Source organism: Acipenser ruthenus, chromosome 13, assembly GCF_902713425.1.
Source record: "Acipenser ruthenus chromosome 13, fAciRut3.2 maternal haplotype, whole genome shotgun sequence".
NCBI classification, from domain to species: Eukaryota; Metazoa; Chordata; class Actinopteri; order Acipenseriformes; family Acipenseridae; genus Acipenser; species Acipenser ruthenus.
This window is the reverse complement of record NC_081201.1, coordinates 21,300,919-21,323,872: the sequence shown is the minus strand read 5'-3', so window position 1 is coordinate 21,323,872 and position 22,954 is coordinate 21,300,919. Positions and strand designations below refer to the sequence as shown.

At 36.9% G+C, this 22,954-nt stretch overlaps 1 protein-coding gene across 3 annotated transcripts in view; it reads left to right on the top strand.

Moving 5' to 3' along the window:
• The window catches only part of LOC117418540 (uncharacterized), a 133,276-nt gene that overhangs the window by 96,763 nt on the left and 13,559 nt on the right, over positions 1–22,954 (top strand). For 2 of the 3 annotated variants that reach the window (XM_034031699.3, XM_059035715.1), the window contains 4 exons: positions 632–712; positions 2,165–2,257; positions 11,890–11,997; positions 15,010–15,162. In XM_034031699.3, coding sequence (XP_033887590.1) covers positions 632–712; positions 2,165–2,257; positions 11,890–11,997; positions 15,010–15,162 — 435 coding nt within the window. The remainder of the gene's footprint in view (positions 1–631; positions 713–2,164; positions 2,258–11,889; positions 11,998–15,009; positions 15,163–22,954) is intronic. The other variant, XM_059035714.1, reaches the window with a different exon arrangement.

The following is a 22,954-nucleotide window of genomic DNA, read 5'->3' as shown; positions in this document are numbered from 1 at the left end:
GTGCTTTTCAGCAGGTGAAAGTACTTGGAAAATGTTAATTTATTCCTGCGATTTAAGAAATGTCCTTGCATAGCATTATAGGAGGAGTGACGTTAATCACCAGGATTTAGTGCTTGTTAATATCCAAATTTCTCCACGGAATGAATTAGGCAATTGCGCTGTGCAATTAAAATGGTATATATTTAATATTAAGTCGGTTCGATAAAATGTACTTGTATTTAATCTAACTTAGTCATTAATTAGAACTGTTAGTTTACGTTCAAATGTATGCTATTTTAGAAATCATTCAAGTTAATAGTTTTTTTTAATAAATATAACCTAACAAAAATGTTCAGACATATATTCATAAATAAGCTAGTCAAGTTATTATTTTTTTTTTTATTATACACATTACAATGGTCTAAAAAAAATACCTAAAAATATAAAGGACAGCTGGCTCTTTGAGCTCATATATATTATTATTATTATTATTATTATTATTATTATTATTATTATTATTATTATTATATTGAAGGATTAAAAAATCTGCAGCTGTTTGATGTTCTGACACTATTATATTCTTAGCTAACCCCTCTGGAATGTAGTACAGTTCATGTATTTTCTATTTATTGCATGTATGTCTCTTTTTCAGATTAATGATTTCTCAACAATATGGGCTTGCTTCAAGAAGCAATTGAAGTTGAAAAGGAGACTGCCAAGGATTATCACAATGGTAAATATATGTAAAGGTAGAATGTGAATGATAGAAGCTCCAAGTTCATTATTTATTATTATTATTATTATTATTATTATTATTATTATTATTATTATTATTATTATTATTAGTAGTAGTAGTAGTAGTAGTAGTAGTAGTAGTAGTAGTAGTAGTAGTAGTAGTAGTAGTAGTAGTAATAATAGTAGTAGTAGTATCCATAGTAATATTAGTAGTATTCATAGTAGTATTAGTATCACTGAGTTGCAAAGACTGTTAGAATAAATACACTGATGTAATTAATATTCATCCCCTTTTTTTCTGCAGATTATATGGGGTCAGTTTTAGCTCTCCAAGGGAGATACTACAACCTTTAATTTGCTTTTAGCCCTCTAACAAGCCATATGCTTGCACACTGTTTTTTTGCTAGCATTGGCATTCAGCACCGTATTTCACCAAGACTGCCTGCTGCAATTAATTCAAATGAGATGAAATTGATGGGTGGAGATGTGGTGAGAATGAAAAGAGAAATAGGACTCCAGAATGAATGCTGATCGCTTGGCAATTTGAAAAGGACCCTCATCTGCATTAATATTATTGATAGAGAATAATGCAAACAGATGTTTCTCTCATTAGATTTTAAAGGCAAACACTTGTCTGTGAGGAATAGTGTGTATGTGTTTTATACCATTGAGAGGGGTAAGGTTAATTGAAGGGTACATTTGAATTAACACAATCCATGGGCTAAAGATGTAGGTGGATAGGAGCCTAAGATCTACTTCAGGATTGCATGACTGAGTTCATTTTGGGCTGGGTGTTATTAAAAGTGGTGAATGCTATTGTACGTGACTGAATTATATTATGTACACAAAATAACCTATTGTTCTGAATTTGCTGAATGGCCTACATTATTTATTTATTTATGTATTTATATATTTATTTTTTAATACTGTTATATTTTATATACTGTTATATTTTATATGCAACATTAAGTTTAACAGACATTTGTAAACATTTTGTCCTCAAAGACATATATTACTCACCCACCAAAATGTTTTTAAGATACATTTGCAAATGAAGACTTTAACACATTTGGACATGCTATCAAAATCTAAAAAGGGATCACTAAATTTGCTCTTCATGTTCCCCATACATGATATTTGTAAAGTAAAAAACACTAGCATACACATAGTGTAGTTAAACCAAATGAAATGCAGCAGTATGCTAAACACAGCAGTGGCCATAAATACTGACACCACCACTGTAAATGCAAAATTAGAGCCATCATTGTCATAGGCATTGCCCATACCAGTACTAACATAGATGAAAATGAACACATAAAACTACTGTTTTTTCCCCTATTTATGGATTATAGCAATTGATACACAATAAGCTGAGATTTCAAGGCAATCCTCTCATGGTAAATCTTACTCATGTTAACTGCTGGTGCATGAGGGCTTTCGTTTATTTCAGGACAACTGCTTATCCGTCACTGAGGAGCTTATTGCTAGTTTGCTTTGGGCAGATGAGAACAGAGAAGACCTGGATCCACCCCACTCTATCCAGGTACAGAATTATGGAACTTGCTGGAATACTCTTCAGATATTACATTGATATTACATTGTTTTCTAATATGTATCGTGAACCATTTTGAAAATGGCATTACAGTGATACGCACAATACGTTAAAGGGATAGCTTATATCATCTGCATTGTATTACCTGTTTTAAATCCCATTGTGTGTGTTCTCTACCAGTTTTTGTTTCTGCTTAGATCAATATTTACCAGGATTACTAACTATTCCAGCAAAAAAAATCACCTTTCAACCACTGGCTCTGTTCCTGAGAACTGTGATTTTGTACAGAGATTTTCCAGTTACTAACCGTTGCAGACAGGGCCGGATTAACCCATCATTGGGCCCTAGGCAAGCATACACTTGCAGGTCCCCTACCCCTGAACAAACAGCCACACAGGGGTAGTACTCTATAGAATTTGATTTTGAGATACATGCCTCAGTTCGAATGTCAGTGAGTGAAGTTTTTCCAGTCAAATCTGTATACCATAAAACTTAATAATTGACTGTCTCAAATAATCGCCGGTCTCCAATATGTGTAAATAAACGGCGGAGCCCCCCCCCCCCCCCCCCCCCCTTGAGTTCGGGCCCTAGGCACATGCCTAGTTTGCCTGTGAGTTAATCCGGCCCTGGTTGCAGATGGGTTATAAATTACAGTTGCACACCCCTAGTGGCCAATTCTAAAAATAGCTCAATTCAGAAATGCATCTTCTGGGAAGTATGGTAATATGTATTGCATTATATACGCTGGCACCCATGACAGGTACAAGTTTTGGGAAATCGGGGATTACTGTGTTACAAGCCGATGGTGGCTGCTAATATTGTGACATCTGATGAAGTGTCAAATTGTATACAAAATACTGGTAGTAGGATTCTTTAAGACCTGACAAAACAAAGTTATGGATTCAGTCAGTTCCTTTGAAATGGAGAAGCATTGATGGGCCGAATGGCCTCCTCTCTTTTCTCATGTTCTTGTGTTCATGTGTACTGTAGTTTTGTAAGGGTTATGTACCAGTATAGAAATTTTGGGTGAAATTCTCCTGACGGTTGGTCAGATAATATTTTTTATAAAATAATCCTTGCATGACATTATTATTATTGCTACAAATATAATATTGTATGGATTATCCCACCTAAAATCTTGATTAAAATGTGAACTACCATTCATGCAATCTGTAGAGATAATATTGTTGTTGATAGTTGATAATAGTGTTTTGCGGAGTGGTTTATGTGTTGATACAATCAGCCCATCGTGGCTGTCGTGTTTGTTAATGCACAGCGTATTGATCCAGTGTGAGATGCATTTGGTGTCAATGGTGCAAGGCCATAGGTCTAATGAAATGGATATAGATATGGAGGCTTTATAATTGGACAAGAACAGTACCAGATATTACTACAGCAATACTGGTGCATCTATTGGAAGAATGTGCAAAGTGGTTTAGTTTACTTATCTAAAGTCTATATGCCTTATAAACAGGACAAGGAGAATCCTATGCTGGGCTCAACTCAGATCCAAAGGGATTGATTTGTCACTCCTCGAAAACAAATCTCTGGTGAAATCCCTTATTTTATTATTTAACCACGCTTAATCAGGGGCAATAAGGGCACAAGATACATTTGTGAAATTAAGAGGGAAAAATCCCACCATTACCTATCCAGAGGAAAAAACAATGTCCTAAGTCAGCAAAGATGTGATTACACAAGAAAGCGGTCAGTAATCAGAACCTGAGTGGAGGAGCAGTAGGTGGAAATACAAACGTGTAAATACTGCAGTGCGGCCGTGACACAATGCAAATTCCACCAAGTCATTAAGTGGTATAAACAGAGAATTAGTTCTAATGCCATAAATATGTTTTGGATGCCAGGGATGTGCAAACACTTTGTGACAAATAAAACAACAATAAGCTACTAAGAGAGATTTGAATTAGCCAACACGCTTTACAACTTTAAACCCAGAAAATAATAGGAATAGGAAAATAAAGCTAGCTTCCTAAACTGAGCTAAACTGAACATTTAAAAGGGATCAGCACTGTTTGTTTGTGTAAATTTGGTTCAGATATCTGTATCAGCCTATCAGAAGAGACAAGATAAACAAGCTTTACTGATCTCCCAGTGATTTTGTTTGTTTGCTGGGTGGGGAGTGGAGGATAAACAGTACCACAAGAATCTTAAGAGTCTGGGAGCTAGGTGGCATATTGGGTTGATACACTAGTTTTTATCTCAGGAGGCTATTCACATCAGGCTTAAGTCACAGTGCCAGGATGTCCCAACAAGTCTACCCTGATAAAGTTTAATATGGTAAATCTGCAGTTAATTTTGCAGTTTTCCCATGCTTTTCCCATAGTTATACTATGAATGTACCATTGTTTTTGTAATATGCTTTATCATATCTCTCTGGGCTTTACAATGCTTTACCATGCTTTCATTATGCTTTATCGCATTGTACTATGCTTTTACTTGTATAAAGGTAGTATGTTGAGAGAACTGCTTTGAGCACTGAGCTGTTTACAGTCCAGGTGTATTTTATTTGTCATTCATGAAAACAGAATAAAAAAATGGTGGTAGGCTTTGTATGATATTTGAGTTTTGCAACTCAGATTGAAAAAGTAGTTTAAACTATTATTTTATGAGGGGGGGGGGGGGGGGGAAACATTTTGTTCCTATTAAAAATAAATATTGTACAGTTACAGTCATCATGCTTACTCCTCATCCCTCTTTTGATCTGCTTATTAAAGAGGTAGCTTTGGAGGCAATCATAGGCTTGTTTGTTTAAGGTAATTACCACTTGTCCTCCTTTCCTGCCGACTCAGATGAAGCATAAAATACCCGTTTCTTAACTTCAATCAAAGCGAGAGAAAAAAGGGAATGAAGAAAAAACTCTGGGACACAAACACAGTTCCCTCTTTGCATGAGAAGAAAGGGCTTGGCTCTGATTAATTAGTTGGAGCTGCTAATCAGTTTAATAAGTCTGAAGTTGATGGTGAGAGGTCCCCTTTGGCATGGCTTGCTAAGCTGATGGGGTGTCCAGAGTCCTTTATTCTTCTGTCAGTAAACAGCCAGCCTTTATTTACATAAACAGTTGTTTCCTTTTTTGTTCCTATTTACTGGGACAGCCTTAAAGCCTTACACCACTGCTTAAGTCACTTTTAACAAGGGAAGGGAAAATTCATGAATTTTTAAAGGGATTTAGCTCTAATTAAATCTGTGCTTTCCAATAGAGATATGGGGATGGAGGAAAGCGCTGGTACTCCCTGTTTCTACAAAGAAGACTAGTTGGGTTTATGACATCACCCAGCGAGAATCCATCCAAACCTATTGGAGTGGCAGAGAAGGAGGGAAGTTGCTAAAGCTTGGGATAAAAGACGCATTGTCATTTTAATTTCCAGACAAGTTAACCAAGTTGAGGCTTTCTAAAGGTTGCCTAAAGCCCCCCAAAACTTTTGAGAGAGAATTAATACATGACCTTTTTAATTCTAACAATAGGAACACAATTCTGGAAAGCGAATATTAAATATTTATGAGGTTCTTAGAAGTGGAGTGCCACATACCGTTTTCTTTTATTTTTGGTTTAATTTTTTAATCATCCTTAATTAACCAAGGGATAGTGCAAAAGTGGAGCTTAACAAGGGTACCTCAAAATATGCATCTCTTCATAACCATCAACGACTGTATTTTGCTTACAAACAATAGTGCATTTCAATACATAACATGAATGCACACTGCTTAGCATTAACAATGACAGTTTTTTTAGTTTTTTAATTGACATAACTGAAAAATTCCTTTGAAATAAAAGATTAGAGCAAAGACTGTATTTTAATGAATGCCTTGGAGCAGTGGAGAGGAAGAGACATCAATGTCCTTTTTTGTTTATATTTCCAATAAGAGGCAAGGACCCACATGAGAAATAGTATTTGGGTATTTTCAGAACTATTATTTAATTAAAACAAGACTTTGTTTTTCTATGTGTGCATTCATCATTTTATAAAATACTGAATATAATTCTGAATAATCCAAACCGCGACTTGTCTTTTCCTTTTGAAGATTGTACTTCTTTTTACTTACTTTTATAGTCACTTAGAGGCAGAAACCTTAGAAATCTAACAAGCTGCTTTTTAAACTAGCTTTTCAGTGGTAAACATGGATCTACTAATTACCAAACCTATTCACGATTTACATTTCAGTGCTTTCATTTTTTGTGTAATAAAATCTGAACAGATAAGTATTAAGCACTTTGTCCGAGATATTCTCTGCATTTGAGAATACAGCATCAGCAGGGCTTGTGTAAAGTCCTTTGGAGTAGTTGGAGGGGGGGGGGAGAATACTATAATCCTTTGTAAAAGACCTTTTGTTATTATAATGTTTGACAAATTATGCAAAGTTGTTTTTTTTTGTTTTGTTTTGTTTTTGTCCCCCCAAAAAGCAGTGGGCTTCAAGCAATTAAGTTTATTTTGAGCTTGTTTATACAAGCTCAAAACAGCCAGCCTAACCATGTTATTTGCTTATCAAGAGACACATGCCAGCATAAAAGGCATATTTTACATCATCTATATTTGCATTGTATGTAATTGCTTACCATTTTAATGTCCTATTGTGTGCATTCTCCATCATTCTGTATTGCTGTTTTAGTTTAGATTATTATTTATCATGCTTACTAACAATTTTAGCAAGAATGCCCCATTTTCAAATGTTGGCACTGCTTCTGAAAAGACTCCTCACCAAGATTGTGCAGCTATAATTCCTGTCTCCTCTCTTATTGTGGTTTTATGTAGAGATGTTCAGTTTACTGTAGACACAGTTGCACACCCCTAGTGGTAATCTCTAAAGGCTCATAATAGATGCTTCCGCATCCAAGAAATCACTGATGTCAGGAACAAGGCGATGACTCTGTTGGCGCTATGAAACTAAAGGCAGTAACCTTTGGGGATCCCTGAGTGGCTTACCTGGTAAAGGCTTCAGCTCCTGGGTGTAAAGGGGTGATTGGCTTGGAGGTAGGATAAAAGAACACCCACTGACCTTCAGTTCTGAGCTGTTGTGGAGAGTTGCTGCAGAGAAAGTGTATAATTGGCATTCTAAATTGGGGAGAAAAATTGAGGTAAAATACTTGAACAGGCAGTCATCTTTGAGGAATGGTCACATATCAGTCTAGAAGTAGAAAACTTGTCACACAGATGGTAATACAGTTGTAGTCAAAAGTTTACATACCCCAATGGAAATTTATGATTTCTAGAAATTTCTCTAAAACAAAAAATGTTAGGAAAAATCTTTTGTAGCAAAAGATTTTTCCTAAGATGTTTTTTGCTTTTGTGGATGAGGAAAAATTGTTGATGATTTATTTCTGCAATTTTTTTTAGCAAAACTCCAAAAATGCTAATTCAAAAGTATTCATACCATGACAAGGAAAATGTAATTAATAGCTAGTTTAGCTAATTATGATATTTGTCAATTAGCTTTTGGCATGATTCTTTAGTGATTTTTTTTTCCATTCTTAAATGCAAAATTGTTCCAGTTCATTCAAAGTCCGAGGACTTCTATTGTGCACAGCCTTCTTTAACTCATACCAAAGATTCTCAATCGGATTTAGATCGGGACTTTGACTAGGCCATTCCTGAACCTTGATTTTATTCTTCTTAACCATTCTGAAGTAGATTTTGATGTGTGCTTGGATCGTTGTCGTGTTGGAATGTTTTGTAGTGGAGGGTTTCAGATGATTGGCCAATATATTTTGATATGCTATGGAATCCATTTTACCATGTATCGGAACTAAATTTCCTGTGCCATTAGAGGAAAAACAGCCCCATAGAAGGATATTACCACCTCCATGCTTGACAGTTGGTATGGTGTTCTTTTCTTTGTATGCCTCACCAGACTTTCTCCAAACGTAACGTGACTATCAGCATGACCAGTGTTTCATCACTCCACAAAACATTTGACCAGAACTTATATCCATCATTCAAATGCCATTTTGCAAACTTTAAGCGATTGTCCTTGTGACGTTTTCCTAAGAGTGGCTTTTTCCTTGGCCTGCGACCATTGATACCTTCACCATGCAATACTCGACCTATGGTTGAAATGGAAACCCCAGTCCCACTTGCAGCCAGTTCACTTTGAATATATTTGGCAGTCAATGTCTGATTGTTATCAACCTTCCTCACAATTCTTCTACTTGTTCTTGGTGAAAGAACCTTCTTTCTTCCAGACCGAGGGAGCATTGTAACAGTACCATGAGTCTTGTACTTCTTGATAGTAGAAACAATAGTTGAAATTGGGATACTCAAATGCTTGGAAATCTTCTTGTATCCTTCTCCAGGTTTATGACAATAAATCACTTTCTACCTAAAGGTCTCCAGATATCTCTTTACTTTTTCCCATATTGGCTTATTGGAAATGACAGCAGTCATCCTATGCCTAACCCTTTTATATTCTCTAAGAATGTTCACCTACAATCCAGCATTTTCTAGACTTTTTCTAGAATTAGGTTCTGCATTATCATGCATTTCTAGCACCTTGTAGACAATACTATCATAGAATCAAAGGGTATGCACACTTCTGAATGAGCATTTTTGGAGTTTCGCAAAAAAAAAAAAAAAAATGCTGAAATTGTAGACATCTATTTCTTGTAACTTTTTTCCTCATCCAACTTTTGCTACAAAAGATTTTTCCTAAACTTCATTGTTTTTGAGAAATTTCTAGAAATTAAAATTTCCATTGGGGCATGTAAACTTTTGACTACAAAGATAGATAGATGGATGGATGGATGCAAAGAACCTAAAGCTCTTCAGCGCAAGAAAAACCTTGGTTAGCCAGAATTCTCTCATCAATAAAGCCAAACAAATTGATAAGTTGATTCATTTTTTTCCATGTGCATACATTTTACTGTAAATAGCTTAAAGATGTAAGTCATTCTTAATGTGACAATGATGTATAGAAGAAGATGCTGAGGTTTTTTTTATATATAGGTATAAACACTTCTAAAATAAATACTGAACACTTGCAGGACTTTCTTTATGCACATAACCCCTGTAGTTAATGATAGGCAGCAGTTACAACATAAACCCACTGAAGTAGCTGATAGTGCTGGGAACAATTTAAACTCTGTTAAGTGGTCTTTTGTTATTTAAATTGTAAGTTATGCTTGGCGGAAGATTTTAGAAAGGTTTTACAAAGCATTGCTATTGTTTGTGTGGGGAGAAGATTTTAGGGAACAGGAATTTAGGGAATTAACTTGGAAAGCCTGAAAAAGTTCCTGGGGGTTAGGAGACAAATTGGTTCCACACTCATCTCTGTTAAAGATTAAAACACTTTCACAGGACTAAGAAAAACTTGACTGCCAGAAAATAAATTGGTTGACTAAACGATGACTACATTGTTGAAAAAGACACTGAGTACTGTATTTCTACTGTATATTTTATATACTAAGCAAGTGGTGCGCAAACTTTTTAAATGCTGCCCCCCTTTTTTAGCATACATTTCGGGGAATACCACTGGCTTGTTAAGAAGCTAATGTGATTATTATTATTGGTCAACATTATTAAAACAAGAAGCATCATTTCACAGAAATACGAAACCAGTGTGCGGTGCTCCCCGTCACTGACCAAAATGAAAGTGAAATAAAGAGAGATAGACATACTGTCAACTTCCAATTGTTCTGCTAAATAAAGAGAGATAGACATACTGTCAGATTCCAATTGTTCTGCTATTTCCTGCCATGTGGCATCCTTCTTTTTATTGTCTTTATAACCATGGACACTGGCATCATAAAGAATGACTTTAACAATTAAATTCTCATTTTTTAAAATTTCTGTGGTAATCTCTGTGTCAGCGAGACAGTGACAGTCTTTGACCTTATTTCTGATTAGTCCACTGTGACAAACAACGTGTAATATGAATACAAATAAAAGGCTTGCGGTGTGCATTACTACATTTAAAGCAATAGTTTTAATTATTTTTTATTCGTTCTCTCTCGTCATTCGCGTCCGGTGTGCATAGTCCTTTAACATGCAAGCTCACGCCCATTGCCATGTTTGATTTGGCATTGTATGCTGCAGAGCTGCTCTTACACTATGACTTTTTTTTTAATTTAGTCGTTGCCAGTTATTTTTTATTATTTCCTCCCATTTGGAATCGCCAATTATTTTTAGGCCCAGCTCACCTGCTACCACCCCTACGCTGACTCGGGAGGGCGAAGACAAACACACGCTGTCCTCCGAAGCGTGTGCCGTCAGCTGACCGCGTTTTTTCACACTGCGGACTCACCATGCAGCCACCCAAGAGCTACAGCGTCGGAGGACAACGCAGCTCTCGGGCAGCTTACAGGCAAGCCCGCAGGCGTCTGGCCAGACTATAGGGGTCGCTGGTGCACGGTGAGCTGAGGACACCCTGGCCGACCTAACCCTACCTCCCCCCGGGCGGTGCTCAGCCAATTGAGCACCGCCCCCTGGAAGCTCCCGTCCTTGGTCGGCCAAGGAATAGCCTGGACTCGAACTCGCGACGTCCAGACTATAGGGCACATACTGCACTCCACACGGAGTGCCGGTACTGGATGCGCCACTCAGTAGCCCCCTCGCTATGACTTTTAAGAATGTGTTTGTTCACATTTTTGTATTTTGCTAAATCTAGACATTTTTTGGTTGAATCTAAGAAAAAAATATGCGATTTACATTAAATCGAGGAAAAAAAACACCTGCAAAACATTAGTGCTTTTTTTTTTATACACTTGTTGGCCCATACATGGAAGCTGCCATTTCGGTTCACTGCAGTTTCATTCACACTCGCCACTTCAAACATAATTTTTCCAGTTCTACAAGTCCTAGAGTGATCGTCAACGGCTCATTTGAAAGGTAAGAACTTAGACTAATTAGCTGTCATTTATGTATTTATTACAATGTTCTACAATGTACAATTATAATGTTCTATCCTTTAAGGAGGCTGTGTGGTCCAGTGGTTAAAGAAACAGGCTTGTAACCAGGAGGTCCCCAGTTCAAATCCCACCTCAGCCACTGACTCACTGTGTGACCCTGAGCAAGTCACTTAACCTCCTTGTGCTCTGTCTTTCGGGTGAGACGTAATTGTAAGTGACTCTGCAGCTAATGCATAGTTCACACACCCTAGTCTCTGTAAGTCGCCTTGGATAAAGGCGTCTGCTAAATAAACAAATAATAATAATAATAATAATAATAATAATAATAAAAATAAAAATATATATTTTTTTGCAAAACTGCCCCTTTAGTCATAGTTGTACCCCCCCTTACTGACTCTCCCCGCCCCCCACTTTGCGCACCACTGTCCTAAGCCATGGTAGATGATAATATTATCTGATACAGTTTTATAAAGAAGTTTTATGTCATTTTACAAATACAGTAATAGAATAATCTAAAATGTGTACTGGGGTATGCCAAAAAATAAAAAATAAATGTTTATTATAACAATTACAATAAACATCCACCTGATGGCAGCGTATGCTATGTGACGATATTACAAAAAGTGGATGTCAGATAGTAATTTTGTTATTTTTTTATTTACAAATACAAAGCTTATTCAGATATTTTTTAAAAAATAATCTCAAAAGATAAAAAATGCTTTATAACTATCTGGGGGAAACAAAAGTCCTAACTGTCTTTTTCTTTCAGGACACACTATGCCACCTCATTAATGAGCAATACGTTTCAGAGGAAGCAAGTTGTTTAGTGATTTCTGATTTTCTCAGTGCTGTAATAACATATGCACCACAAAACAGGGTAGGTCTGCATGCTGTTCTACAAACCATTTACAGCTCACGATAAGCAAGGACTTGTGTGGAATTACATATAGACCCATTGAATTCTATTGACGTAATATTTTAATCATGATACTTGAAATGTACTGATATGTTCAGTCTTACTGTAGACCTTGAACAGATCTTACCAGCACTCATTATTCTGTGGTAGATGTCCTTGGAGCTTTAGCATCTTAGAAACACTCAGTTACAGCAGTTTGAGATCAACCAGTATTAAGCAAGAAATAAAATAGCACATTATAAAAATGGATTCATATTGGATTCATATACAGAATAAAGCCAGTTCATAATAGGAATAATGTCCTCCACAGTGGGCATTCTTGCTAGATTATGGACGTTGGGCCCGATTTTCCACTGTGTGCAAATTATAATGCATTTACTATGCAGAGGGTAATTTGCCTGTAATTTGCCCAAAGCCCATAAGAGGTCTAGCCATTGTTATTACTTTTTTTACTATTCCATAATAAATGTATGACAGAGCAAAATGCCCACAGTGCAAAATCGTGCCCCTGGCCTTGTACCTAGAACACCTACAGTAACTGCTGCTGTTGTCAGTTAGCTATCACCAATGCCCCTTGCCTGGGATAGTAATGCTTAATTCATATGAAATGCCACTTGTAAATATTTATCCTAACTCTTTCTGCTTGTCACTGCTCTGTCTGTTCCTACCAGCTACTCCTGCTCTCCGTGTGTTTGCATGTTACTGCGCAGTCATCTCCGTGTTGCTCTGTGTGTGTCTGTGTGTGATTGCATGTGCGCTGCACAGTGCTCTGCGTGTTGCTCTGTGTATTTGTATGTGCAGTGCTCTCTGTGTTGCTGTGTGTGTGCTTGCATGTGTGCTACAGTGCTCTCCGCGTTGCTCTGTGTGGGTCTGTGTTTGTTTGCATGTGTGGAGCACAGTGCTCTATGTGTGTCTGTTTGTGTTTGCATGTGCAGTGTGCAGTACTCTTTGTGGGTCTGTGTGTGTTTGCATGTGTGGAGCACAGTGCTCTACAGTGCCTTGCGAAAGTATTCGGCCCCCTTGAACTTTGCGACCTTTTGCCACATTTCAGGCTTCAAACATAAAGATATGAAACTGTAATTTTTTGTGAAGAATCAACAACAAGTGGGACACAATCATGAAGTGGAACGAAATTTATTGGATATTTCAAACTTTTTTAACAAATAAAAAACTGAAAAATTGGGCGTGCAAAATTATTCAGCCCCTTTACTTTCAGTGCAGCAAACTCTCTCCAGAAGTTCAGTGAGGATCTCTGAATGATCCAATGTTGACCTAAATGACTAATGATGATAAATAGAATCCACCTGTGTGTAATCAAGTCTCCGTATAAATGCACCTGCACTGTGATAGTCTCAGAGGTCCGTTTAAAGCGCAGAGAGCATCATGAAGAACAAGGAACACACCAGGCAGGTCCGAGATACTGTTGTGGAGAAGTTTAAAGCCGGATTTGGATACAAAAAGATTTCCCAAGCTTTAAACATCCCAAGGAGCACTGTGCAAGCGATAATATTGAAATGGAAGGAGTATCAGACCACTGCAAATCTACCAAGACCTGGCCGTCCCTCTAAACTTTCAGCTCATACAAGGAGAAGACTGATCAGAGATGCAGCCAAGAGGCCCATGATCACTCTGGATGAACTGCAGAGATCTACAGCTGAGGTGGGAGACTCTGTCCATAGGACAACAATCAGTCGTATACTGCACAAATCTGGCCTTTATGGAAGAGTGGCAAGAAGAAAGCCATTTCTTAAAGATATCCATAAAAAGTGTCATTTACAGTTTGCCACAAGCCACCTGGGAGACACACCAAACATGTGGAAGAAGGTGCTCTGGTCAGATGAAACCAAAATCGAACTTTTTGGCAACAATGCAAAACGTTATGTTTGGCGTAAAAGCAACACAGCTCATCACCCTGAACACACCATCCCCACTGTCAAACATGGTGGTGGCAGCATCATGGTTTGGGCCTGCTTTTCTTCAGCAGGGACAGGGAAGATGGTTAAAATTGATGGGAAGATGGATGGAGCCAAATACAGGACCATTCTGGAAGAAAACCTGATGGAGTCTGCAAAAGACCTGAGACTGGGACGGAGATTTGTCTTCCAACAAGACAATGATCCAAAACATAAAGCAAAATCTACAATGGAATGGTTCACAAATAAACATATCCAGGTGTTAGAATGGCCAAGTCAAAGTCCAGACCTGAATCCAATCGAGAATCTGTGGAAAGAACTGAAAACTGCTGTTCACAAATGCTCTCCATCCAACCTCACTGAGCTCGAACTGTTTTGCAAGGAGGAATGGGCAAAAATTTCAGTCTCTCGATGTGCAAAACTGATAGAGACATACCCCAAGCGACTTACACCTGTAATCGCAGCAAAAGGTGGCGCTACAAAGTATTAACTTAAGGGGGCTGAATAATTTTGCACGCCCAATTTTTCAGTTTTTTATTTGTAAAAAAGTTTGACATATCCAATAAATTTCGTTCCACTTCATGATTGTGTCCCACTTGTTGTTGATTCTTCACAAAAAATTACAGTTTCATATCTTTATGTTTGAAGCCTGAAATGTGGCAAAAGGTCGCAAAGTTCAAGGGGGCCGAATACTTTCGCAAGGCACTGTATGTGTGTCTGTTTGTGTTTGCATGTGCGGTGTGCAGTACTCTTTGTGGGTCTGTGTGTGTTTGCATGTGTGGAGCACAGTGCTCTATGTGTGTTTGTGTTTGCATGTGCGGTGTGCAGTACTCTTTGTGGGTCTGTGTGTGTTTGCATGTGTGGAGCACAGTGCTCTATGTGTGTCTGTTTGTGTTTGCATGTGCGGTGCTCAATGCTGTATGTGTGTCAGTGTGTGTTTGCATGTGCGGTGTGCAGTGCTCTATGTGTGTCTGTGTGTGTTTGTATGTGCGGTGTGCAGTACTCTATACGCTCTGCACAGTGTTGAAGAATTTGTTTTTCCTGCTCTCTGTGTTCCCAGCTGATTGCTGTGCTTGGCCACACCCTCTGTGGGAACCTGGACTCTGCAGTGTTGCGTTACATTGTTGTGATGGCTGAACTGGTGAACTGTATCTCTTGGAAGTTTGTCAGAGATTTCAATGTGTTTGCATCTCAAGTCTACCCCTTTCTGCAGGTAAGTTTGTCAGAGCACTTCACAAAAAAATTCTTCACTTGATGTTCGGTGTGAGGTTTTTGGCCAAGATGTATCTTTGCAAAACCAATAACAAACAAACTACTATGTTATATCATCTACATTAAAAAAAATATATATATATATATATATATATATATATATATATATATATATATATATATATATATATGTAATACCCTATTAAGGGAGTTCTGGATGAATTGCTATTGGTGCTTGGATCATTTTCCATGTTTACTATATTCTAGAAAAATTGCTTCTGAAAGATTCCTCAGAGCTGATTACCTGAAGTGAGCTAGGGAAGCATATTAGTGTTGCTTCCCCACCTCACTTCAGAAAATAGGCATTTGAGGAGTCTTTTCAGAAGCATTTCTACTGGAATAGTTAGTAAGCATGGCAAAAAAAGAATAATAGGATATTAAACAAGTAAAAAAACGAATATCAGGAAAATACCCCTGGGTTTCCAGTTTTCATTATGCTAATTGATCCATGATGTGAACAATATAATAAATAAGGCTGAGTACTATTTTTTAAATACATATTACAAAACTAGAACCAAACCACTCAGGATAGTAGTTTATAATTGTAAATTGAGTAAAACTTATATTAACACATCTAACAATTACATATGATTTTACCTGCAGCATTGAAAGAAAGACTAATCCCCTACCTTGTATTGAACAATAACGTATTGTAATCTACACAATCACTCTTTCACCAAATGACTCCAGCATGTTTTACCAGGAATCCACAGAGTCAGTCCCAGCTTCTAGCATTCTAAAAGTATTTACATATTTTAGACTGCTGACCTTTACCATTCCTCTGTGGTGCTTGACTCCCCTTTTCAATCTGCAGAGAGGGAGGTAATAGGGAGGGCCTATCACTGTGTGAAACTTGAACATTCTCACACCTGGTTAGTTAGGAATAAACAATACAGCTACAACAGCAGCCCAGTGGAGCATGGAGGATGACTCAAGAGAGCCAGGAGTCTAGCTCTATGAATGCAATAATAGTACCTTGTGCGTAAAGCCTCTGCAACACCTTGAGGTGAACAGTCATCCAAGTGGAAAAATGAAAGCTTTTACATTAGCACACTATGGGGCCGCTGTGAGGATACGTACAAAGTGATTTGTGACTGCAAAATACCCAAGTTGCAGGACAGGCAGGAAACCTTCTGAAGAGAATGATAAGACGCAGAAGACATATTCAATCACAGGGTCACTTTGTTTGGGATGGATTGTCCTCTCCAGCGGTGTCAGCTGTGATGTGGATGGCGGCCCTCTTCCTGTTCCTGCTATATGCCTGTGCTGTGTTGTGAGCTTCGCTTTTGTTCGCCGCTACAGGTCCTGCCACCTTTTCATCACCTGGTTGACTGTACTCCTGGTAACACCGACAGCATTGACTTTCTCCACTATAGAGGACCATATGGCCTCCTTGGTAGCATAACTGATGTTGGCCGAGTGTTTTCAAAATAAGGGTCATTCCATACCAAGTCAACCAGAGCCGTTGCCCGACCATCTTAGATTTTTCTAGAAAAATTTACCTTGTGATTTTCGGGCCCACTGAGTGAAATGCAAATCTTTTTTGTTTGTTTTGTTTTGCCCTTCGAGCTGTGACCTAGCAAAGGTCAAACTAAAGTGAAAAAGTGACCCTGACCAGAAAAAAATCCCCCCACTGTTCATTAACCCCCTCTGAAATTTGTATTTTTAGTATTTCTACCAAGTTTAGAAGTTTAGGCCAAAATAACTCACGTGGGCGGGGGCGGGGGTGGGGGTGCTACAAAAAACCATCAGATATTTTTGGATAGATGTTGATGCGGATGTATCTGTGGATTTTGGATTTTTGAAGTTACATTTGTCATGCATTCCAGCATTGCTTATGGCCACTTTGGTGAGGCTAAAGTACCACATAGTCCTAACCGAACTGGCGTTATTCTTCAATATTGCATTGTCTGGGGTTAGATCTAGAGTTAATTGTGACAGGGTGTGCTTCCAGTGGCACTAGCTTGTAGCTGACAGGTTATGAACTTTGAAACTACCAAAACCTCACTTAGTTGCATTTTAAAAACTACAAACTGATAGAAAACACAAAAAATAGATTACCATGGTAAACTGAATGAACTTGAGGGGTTAAAAACTTCCAGCATCACTACAATTTCATGTCTACTCCTACTGGAACCGAACAGAAAAAGTATGTAAATACCCAAAAGGAAAGGATCTTAAACATTTTAAAAGTTGCATGCAAAGTGTGGTTGGTTAACACATCACAAAGTTAATTAACTTTGATGCCTTTAACCGATCCCTGCGTCGGGCGGCCATCTTGGTTCACTCACAAACACAATTTTTGAAAAGATTAATTGTACTAACATAGACATGATTGTTTTCAGGTTTGGAATTAATCAAGTAAACCGTTTTTAAACTGAAGCAGTTTTAAATTTAATTTGAAAATGTAGGTCCGGCAGCCATCTTGTTTAACAGAACAACACCATTTTGCCATATTTGAATTCTATTGTCACGGGATGATGCTACCAAGTTGGGAGTAAGTTGGTTAAATGGTTTTCGAGCAGAAACAGTTTGTTGTTTGGTGTGTGTTTTGCCATATTTTGGTGGCAGCCAGTTTGATAGTAAAATTTATCGCAGCAACTTCTGCTTACGGTAGGTATCACAGAATGATACCTACCAAGTTTTATGTTGATTGGTTAACCCGCGTGCAAACAGGAGCAGTTTCAAGTTGATGGAAGAATAATAGTACTAGGAGTTGCCAGCAACTTTATGGCTTCCAGCACCAGTACCAGTAACAGTATCAGTACCAAACACTTTATTATTATTATTATTATTTATTTCTTAGCAGACGCCCTTATCCAGGGCGACTTACAATTGTTACAAGATATCACATTATACATTATTTCACATTATACAGATTTCACATTATTTTTACATACAATTACCCATTTATACAGTTGGGTTTTTACTGGAGCAATCTAGGTAAAGTACCTTGCTCAAGGGTACAACAGCAGTGTCCCCCACTGGGGATTGAACCCACAACCCTCCGGTCAAGAGTCCAGAGCCCTAACCACTACTCCACACTGCTGCCTAAGCAAATAGTGCAAAATGCCAGTACAAGTACCAGTACTAAACACTTTAGCAAATAGTGCAGAATGCAGTACCAGTACCAAACACTTTAGCAAATAGTGCAGAATGGCATTTTACATCATAACCATGACCCTATGTGCACTCTATTATGAGTTATAAGGCAGTTTTACATTTGACCTTTAGGAGAGGTCAAAGGTCACGGGCAATGACATTTTTTGATAGAGCATAGATGGGTTACTATATGTGTTCCATAGTAACAATGACCTTATCTGCACTCTGTTATGAGGTATGAGCCAGTTTTACATTTGACCTTTAGGAGAGGTCAAAGGTCATGGGTAATGACATTTTTTGATAGAGCATACATGGGTTACTATATGTGTTCCATAGTAACCATGGCCCTGTCTGCACTCTATAAAAAGTTATTAGCCAATTTTGTATGTTGATGATGTCATCCAACGTGGCCGCCATGTTTTTTATTGTAGCAACTTCCCTTTAACACCCTTTAAAGACAACCACACTACGATCATATGTGCCATTGGGTTTGTTTCAATCGGACTAGCGGTCTGGAAGATCTTTGTAGTTTGTGATTATGATGTCTGTACCATGTGATTTTGACGTCATGCAGCATGGCCGCCATACCACACAACCATCTATTTATTACAGATGACAAAACATACTGCATTTCTTACGAGTTTTATTTTATATTTACTCACCTTTCTGTGCGCCCTAATAATGTTTTTATTTGGTTGAATAATCCTTAAACTTTGATTTGGTTGAATATGTTACTTTCTTTAAAGAAATGTGTTAATCCTGATGCAAATGGCTTATTTAATACTAATTGTATCATTAATTTTAATCTAATAATGAAAATTATTTCTAACTACATTTAAAAACAGCGCAGTGTAGAATAGTATACAAAATAAAATAATATACTCAGCCTTAACTTCAGAAATACAAATACTTAGTGATAAAATGTATGGTATAATAATAATAATAATAATAATAATAATAATAATAACTAGATGGTAACTTTACAAGTAAAGTTGTGGGGCTTGATTTATTGGGAAAGTGGTCAAAGTAGCTGATTTGTGTCAAAAGTCACATGGTTTACTAATTGTCTCATGCTTAGAATGTGCTATAATTTGAAATTTCTCAAAGTTCTTTGACAGTTAATTCAGCAGTGGGAAGTAGCCTACTGAAAGAAGTTGATGCGGTTACTAAAACAGCTGTACCTCTTGATCGGTAGACACCATTCCTGTTTTGATTTCATATTTGAATAGCTGAGAAGTAGAGGAAGATTTCATTTGCTCTAAGTGGTCAAAACAGCAGTTATTTCTAAAAGTTCACAGAAAATTTAGTTGGTGCGGTTACTAAAACAGGTGTACTTCTAGATTGATAAAAGTTATTTCTGTTTTGATTTCATATTTGAATAGCAGAGAAATAAAGGAAGATGTCATACACTCTAACTTTTTGTCTAGCTTGTGGGGAAAGTGGTCAAAATTTCAGTTGTTTATAAAAAGTTAGAGAAAATTTAGTTGGTGCGGTTACTAAAACAGGTGTACTTCTAGATTGATAAAAGTTTGACTAGCTTTTTGTCTAGCTTGTTGGGAAAGTGGTCAAAGTAGCTGATTTGTGTCAAAAGTTACATCATTTACAGTAAATAGAATGTTGGAAGTGTGGGAGTTTTTAAACAATGGGGAGCTTTAGAATGTTGAAAAAAGTCCCATTAAAGTGAATGAAGATGGACAAAAAAAGGACAAAAAGCTTAATAGTTTAAAAAGTATAAAATATATCAAAAAGTTGTATACAAGCACACTATTCCAGACCAGTCTACACGTTTTAAAGTTTGAATGGCGTTTCTAGCTTAAACGGTGTAAGAGGAGTAGCGTGCCAAAGAATAAGAAGAAGAAGAAGAAGAAGAAGAAGAAGAAGAAGTATGTCGAAGATTTAAAGTGGGGACTCTTGCTTCACAAGCCCCACTAATAATATTGAGTTAATGTTAAGTATGATACAAGCAAAAATGTACTTTTTTAAAAATATTGACATTGTTATTGATTAGACATCACAACTTAATGCTGAAAAATCTGATATTTAGATTTTTCTAAAGAAACACATGGACAAAGTTTGTACTTTAATAGTTATCAAACACATTGCTTAGTATTTTTTTCCTTTCTCCGAAATATAGTAAGGAGATTTGGTTAATTCAACTAAAATGGATATCCCAGGAACTCTAGTTGACATACTGCTCTGTCTTTAAATTCAAACTAGTGGTTTACTACTTTGTGGGAAATAAATGTAATTTATCTTGAACTGAATCTGTGTCTACAGAATTGAAATTGTAATTATTTTCAAGTCTGTCAAGTAGACATGAGTTTTTCATTAGTATCGCGATATGTATCGTATTGTGGCTTGTGTATCGTGATATGTATTGTATCGTGACCTTGGTGTATCGCCTCACCCCTAGTACTTAAGGTAAATGCTTTGGTCTTTCCATAGATCTGTTTTATAGTTAAAAAAGAACCTAATATTTATCTTCCATCATAGAAAAAGAAGCTGCTTTTGTGTTCAGTGACCATGTGATCAAATGTGACCTCTTGAAGTAGAATGAGCAGTTGTTGATTTGTGTTAATTAGTAGCTTTGAAAAAAAATACATTACAAAACTCAAACACACATTTACAGTAATGTGCGCATCTTTTATAATGCAGCATTTCAGATCTATGAAGGGTCGGTAAGACCTGCTGGAATTATTTTCTTAGCTCTGTGTACTTTAAGTATTGAGTCCTCTCAGGGTTCAGCCGAATCATTGTCATTTGTCTTTGCCATTTGTCATCAATGGGAGACTTTGTGACATCCCTATATATAGCTGGATATGAAGATTTGGAATCCAGATCAAATTCAACGGCAAAGAGATGTAACTTTCCAAGTCCCATAATTATGTTATACACCAGATAGAATGTATTGGTTTCAGGTTACTGCATTATTCCATTCCTTTGTATCAGAAAGGAGACCTGGCTGGCAGTCCGGTTTGTTTATGTTATCACATGCCCTTCCTTAAATGTAGTTTGAGTGGCAAAATATACCTTTTATCCACAATCTAAAATAATAATAATAATAATAATAATAATAATAATAATAATAATAATAATAATAATAATAATAAATTAGTATTATCATAATGTCAGCTTTATTTTCTCCAGCTTAACACAGTAAGTGAAAAAATGTAGTGGATTTATAAATATGGTCCCAAATAACCTAATGGCTTATCTTTTTTTATATACCATAATTACCTTTCCTAAAGTAAGTCTGCACCATGAACCCATGCTGTAAAAGTGATCCATGACAAGTGTAAGTAGTGTCACTCCCGTTTTCTTTTTCTTTTGAATACACTGCTGCAAATTTGTATAAACATCGTTCATATCAGGTTGAATTGAGTCTAATTTAACAAACTGAATTATATGTGTAAAACCTGAAACAGTTAATAGCTGGAGTAAGCCTCCGGGCTACAATTCAATGCTTGTGGCCTTTTGCAAGACAAAAGCATTCCTCTCCCCTGTCAGCTTAGTCGTTATTAAAAGTATTTTGTGAGTCATTTGGTGCAGGTGTGTTTATTTGGGAAAGTGCTACTTTTTTTTTTTCTTGTCTTGTCTCAATGTAATTAACTTTCTTTAAGATGCACTGATTACTTGAGGTTCAGCAATCATTAGGCAACAGCAGTTTTTTTCTATCTATAAATAAGATCAAACACATTTGTCATTTAATTGTTTTAAATTCCAGCTTTAAATGGCAACACCTTATTACCAAAGTTTCATTGCTTACCAGGACGCCACTTGCGTAATAAACATTGAGGTCTGCTGTCTGTCAGTTTTTGCTGAAAACAGCTTGACTGTAGAGTTTGATTTTTAGATTTTCAATTTAAAAAGTTAGGCTGTAACTTTAGTAGGATACAGTATAGTTATACTGCATCTTATTGAAAAACAAACATTATACTACATATATAATGGCCAAAAGTTTAGCGTCACCTAGAATTTTAGGATTTCAACATAAAAAAAAAACTATATGAATGTAATTTAGATATTTTATTTAACATCGTGTAATCAAAGGCACTACACAATGATATCAGAAAAGTCTACCAAAAACCATCATAGTAGTACAGTATTTCATGTTAGATTTCGAAATGTCATATTTTTCCATTTTTGTCAGTTTGTGGAAAACTACAAAAGCGTTATGTAATTCAGTATGCTAAAGTAACATTATTCAGCAGGTTTCATTCCACTTTCCGAAGCAAAATGAGTTCATTCTATAGGGCGATGCAAAACAGGAACGTAAGCAGTTATTGTGCCTAACCGGTCGCACAGACATGTGTAGAAGTGCCTTTGGAGCTTCAAGCGTACTGTAAAAACTTGCCTTGTTACAGAATCACACTGGGGCTGTTACCTATTCCATGTGCAGTCTGCAATGCCATCTGCAACCAGATATCAAACAAAGCTCAAAGATTGGCTAATATCTAGTTCCAATAACTGTTTGCTTGTGTTTGCCTCAATTTGTAGAAAAACAGACGTGCTCTAACACTATTGAGAGGTACAGTATATTTTCAAAGCTTTTCCTCCAGTTTTTCAATAACAGACCATGCTTAAGAAGCAGTACATTACCATAATATTCAGAGTATAATGTACACCTTTTT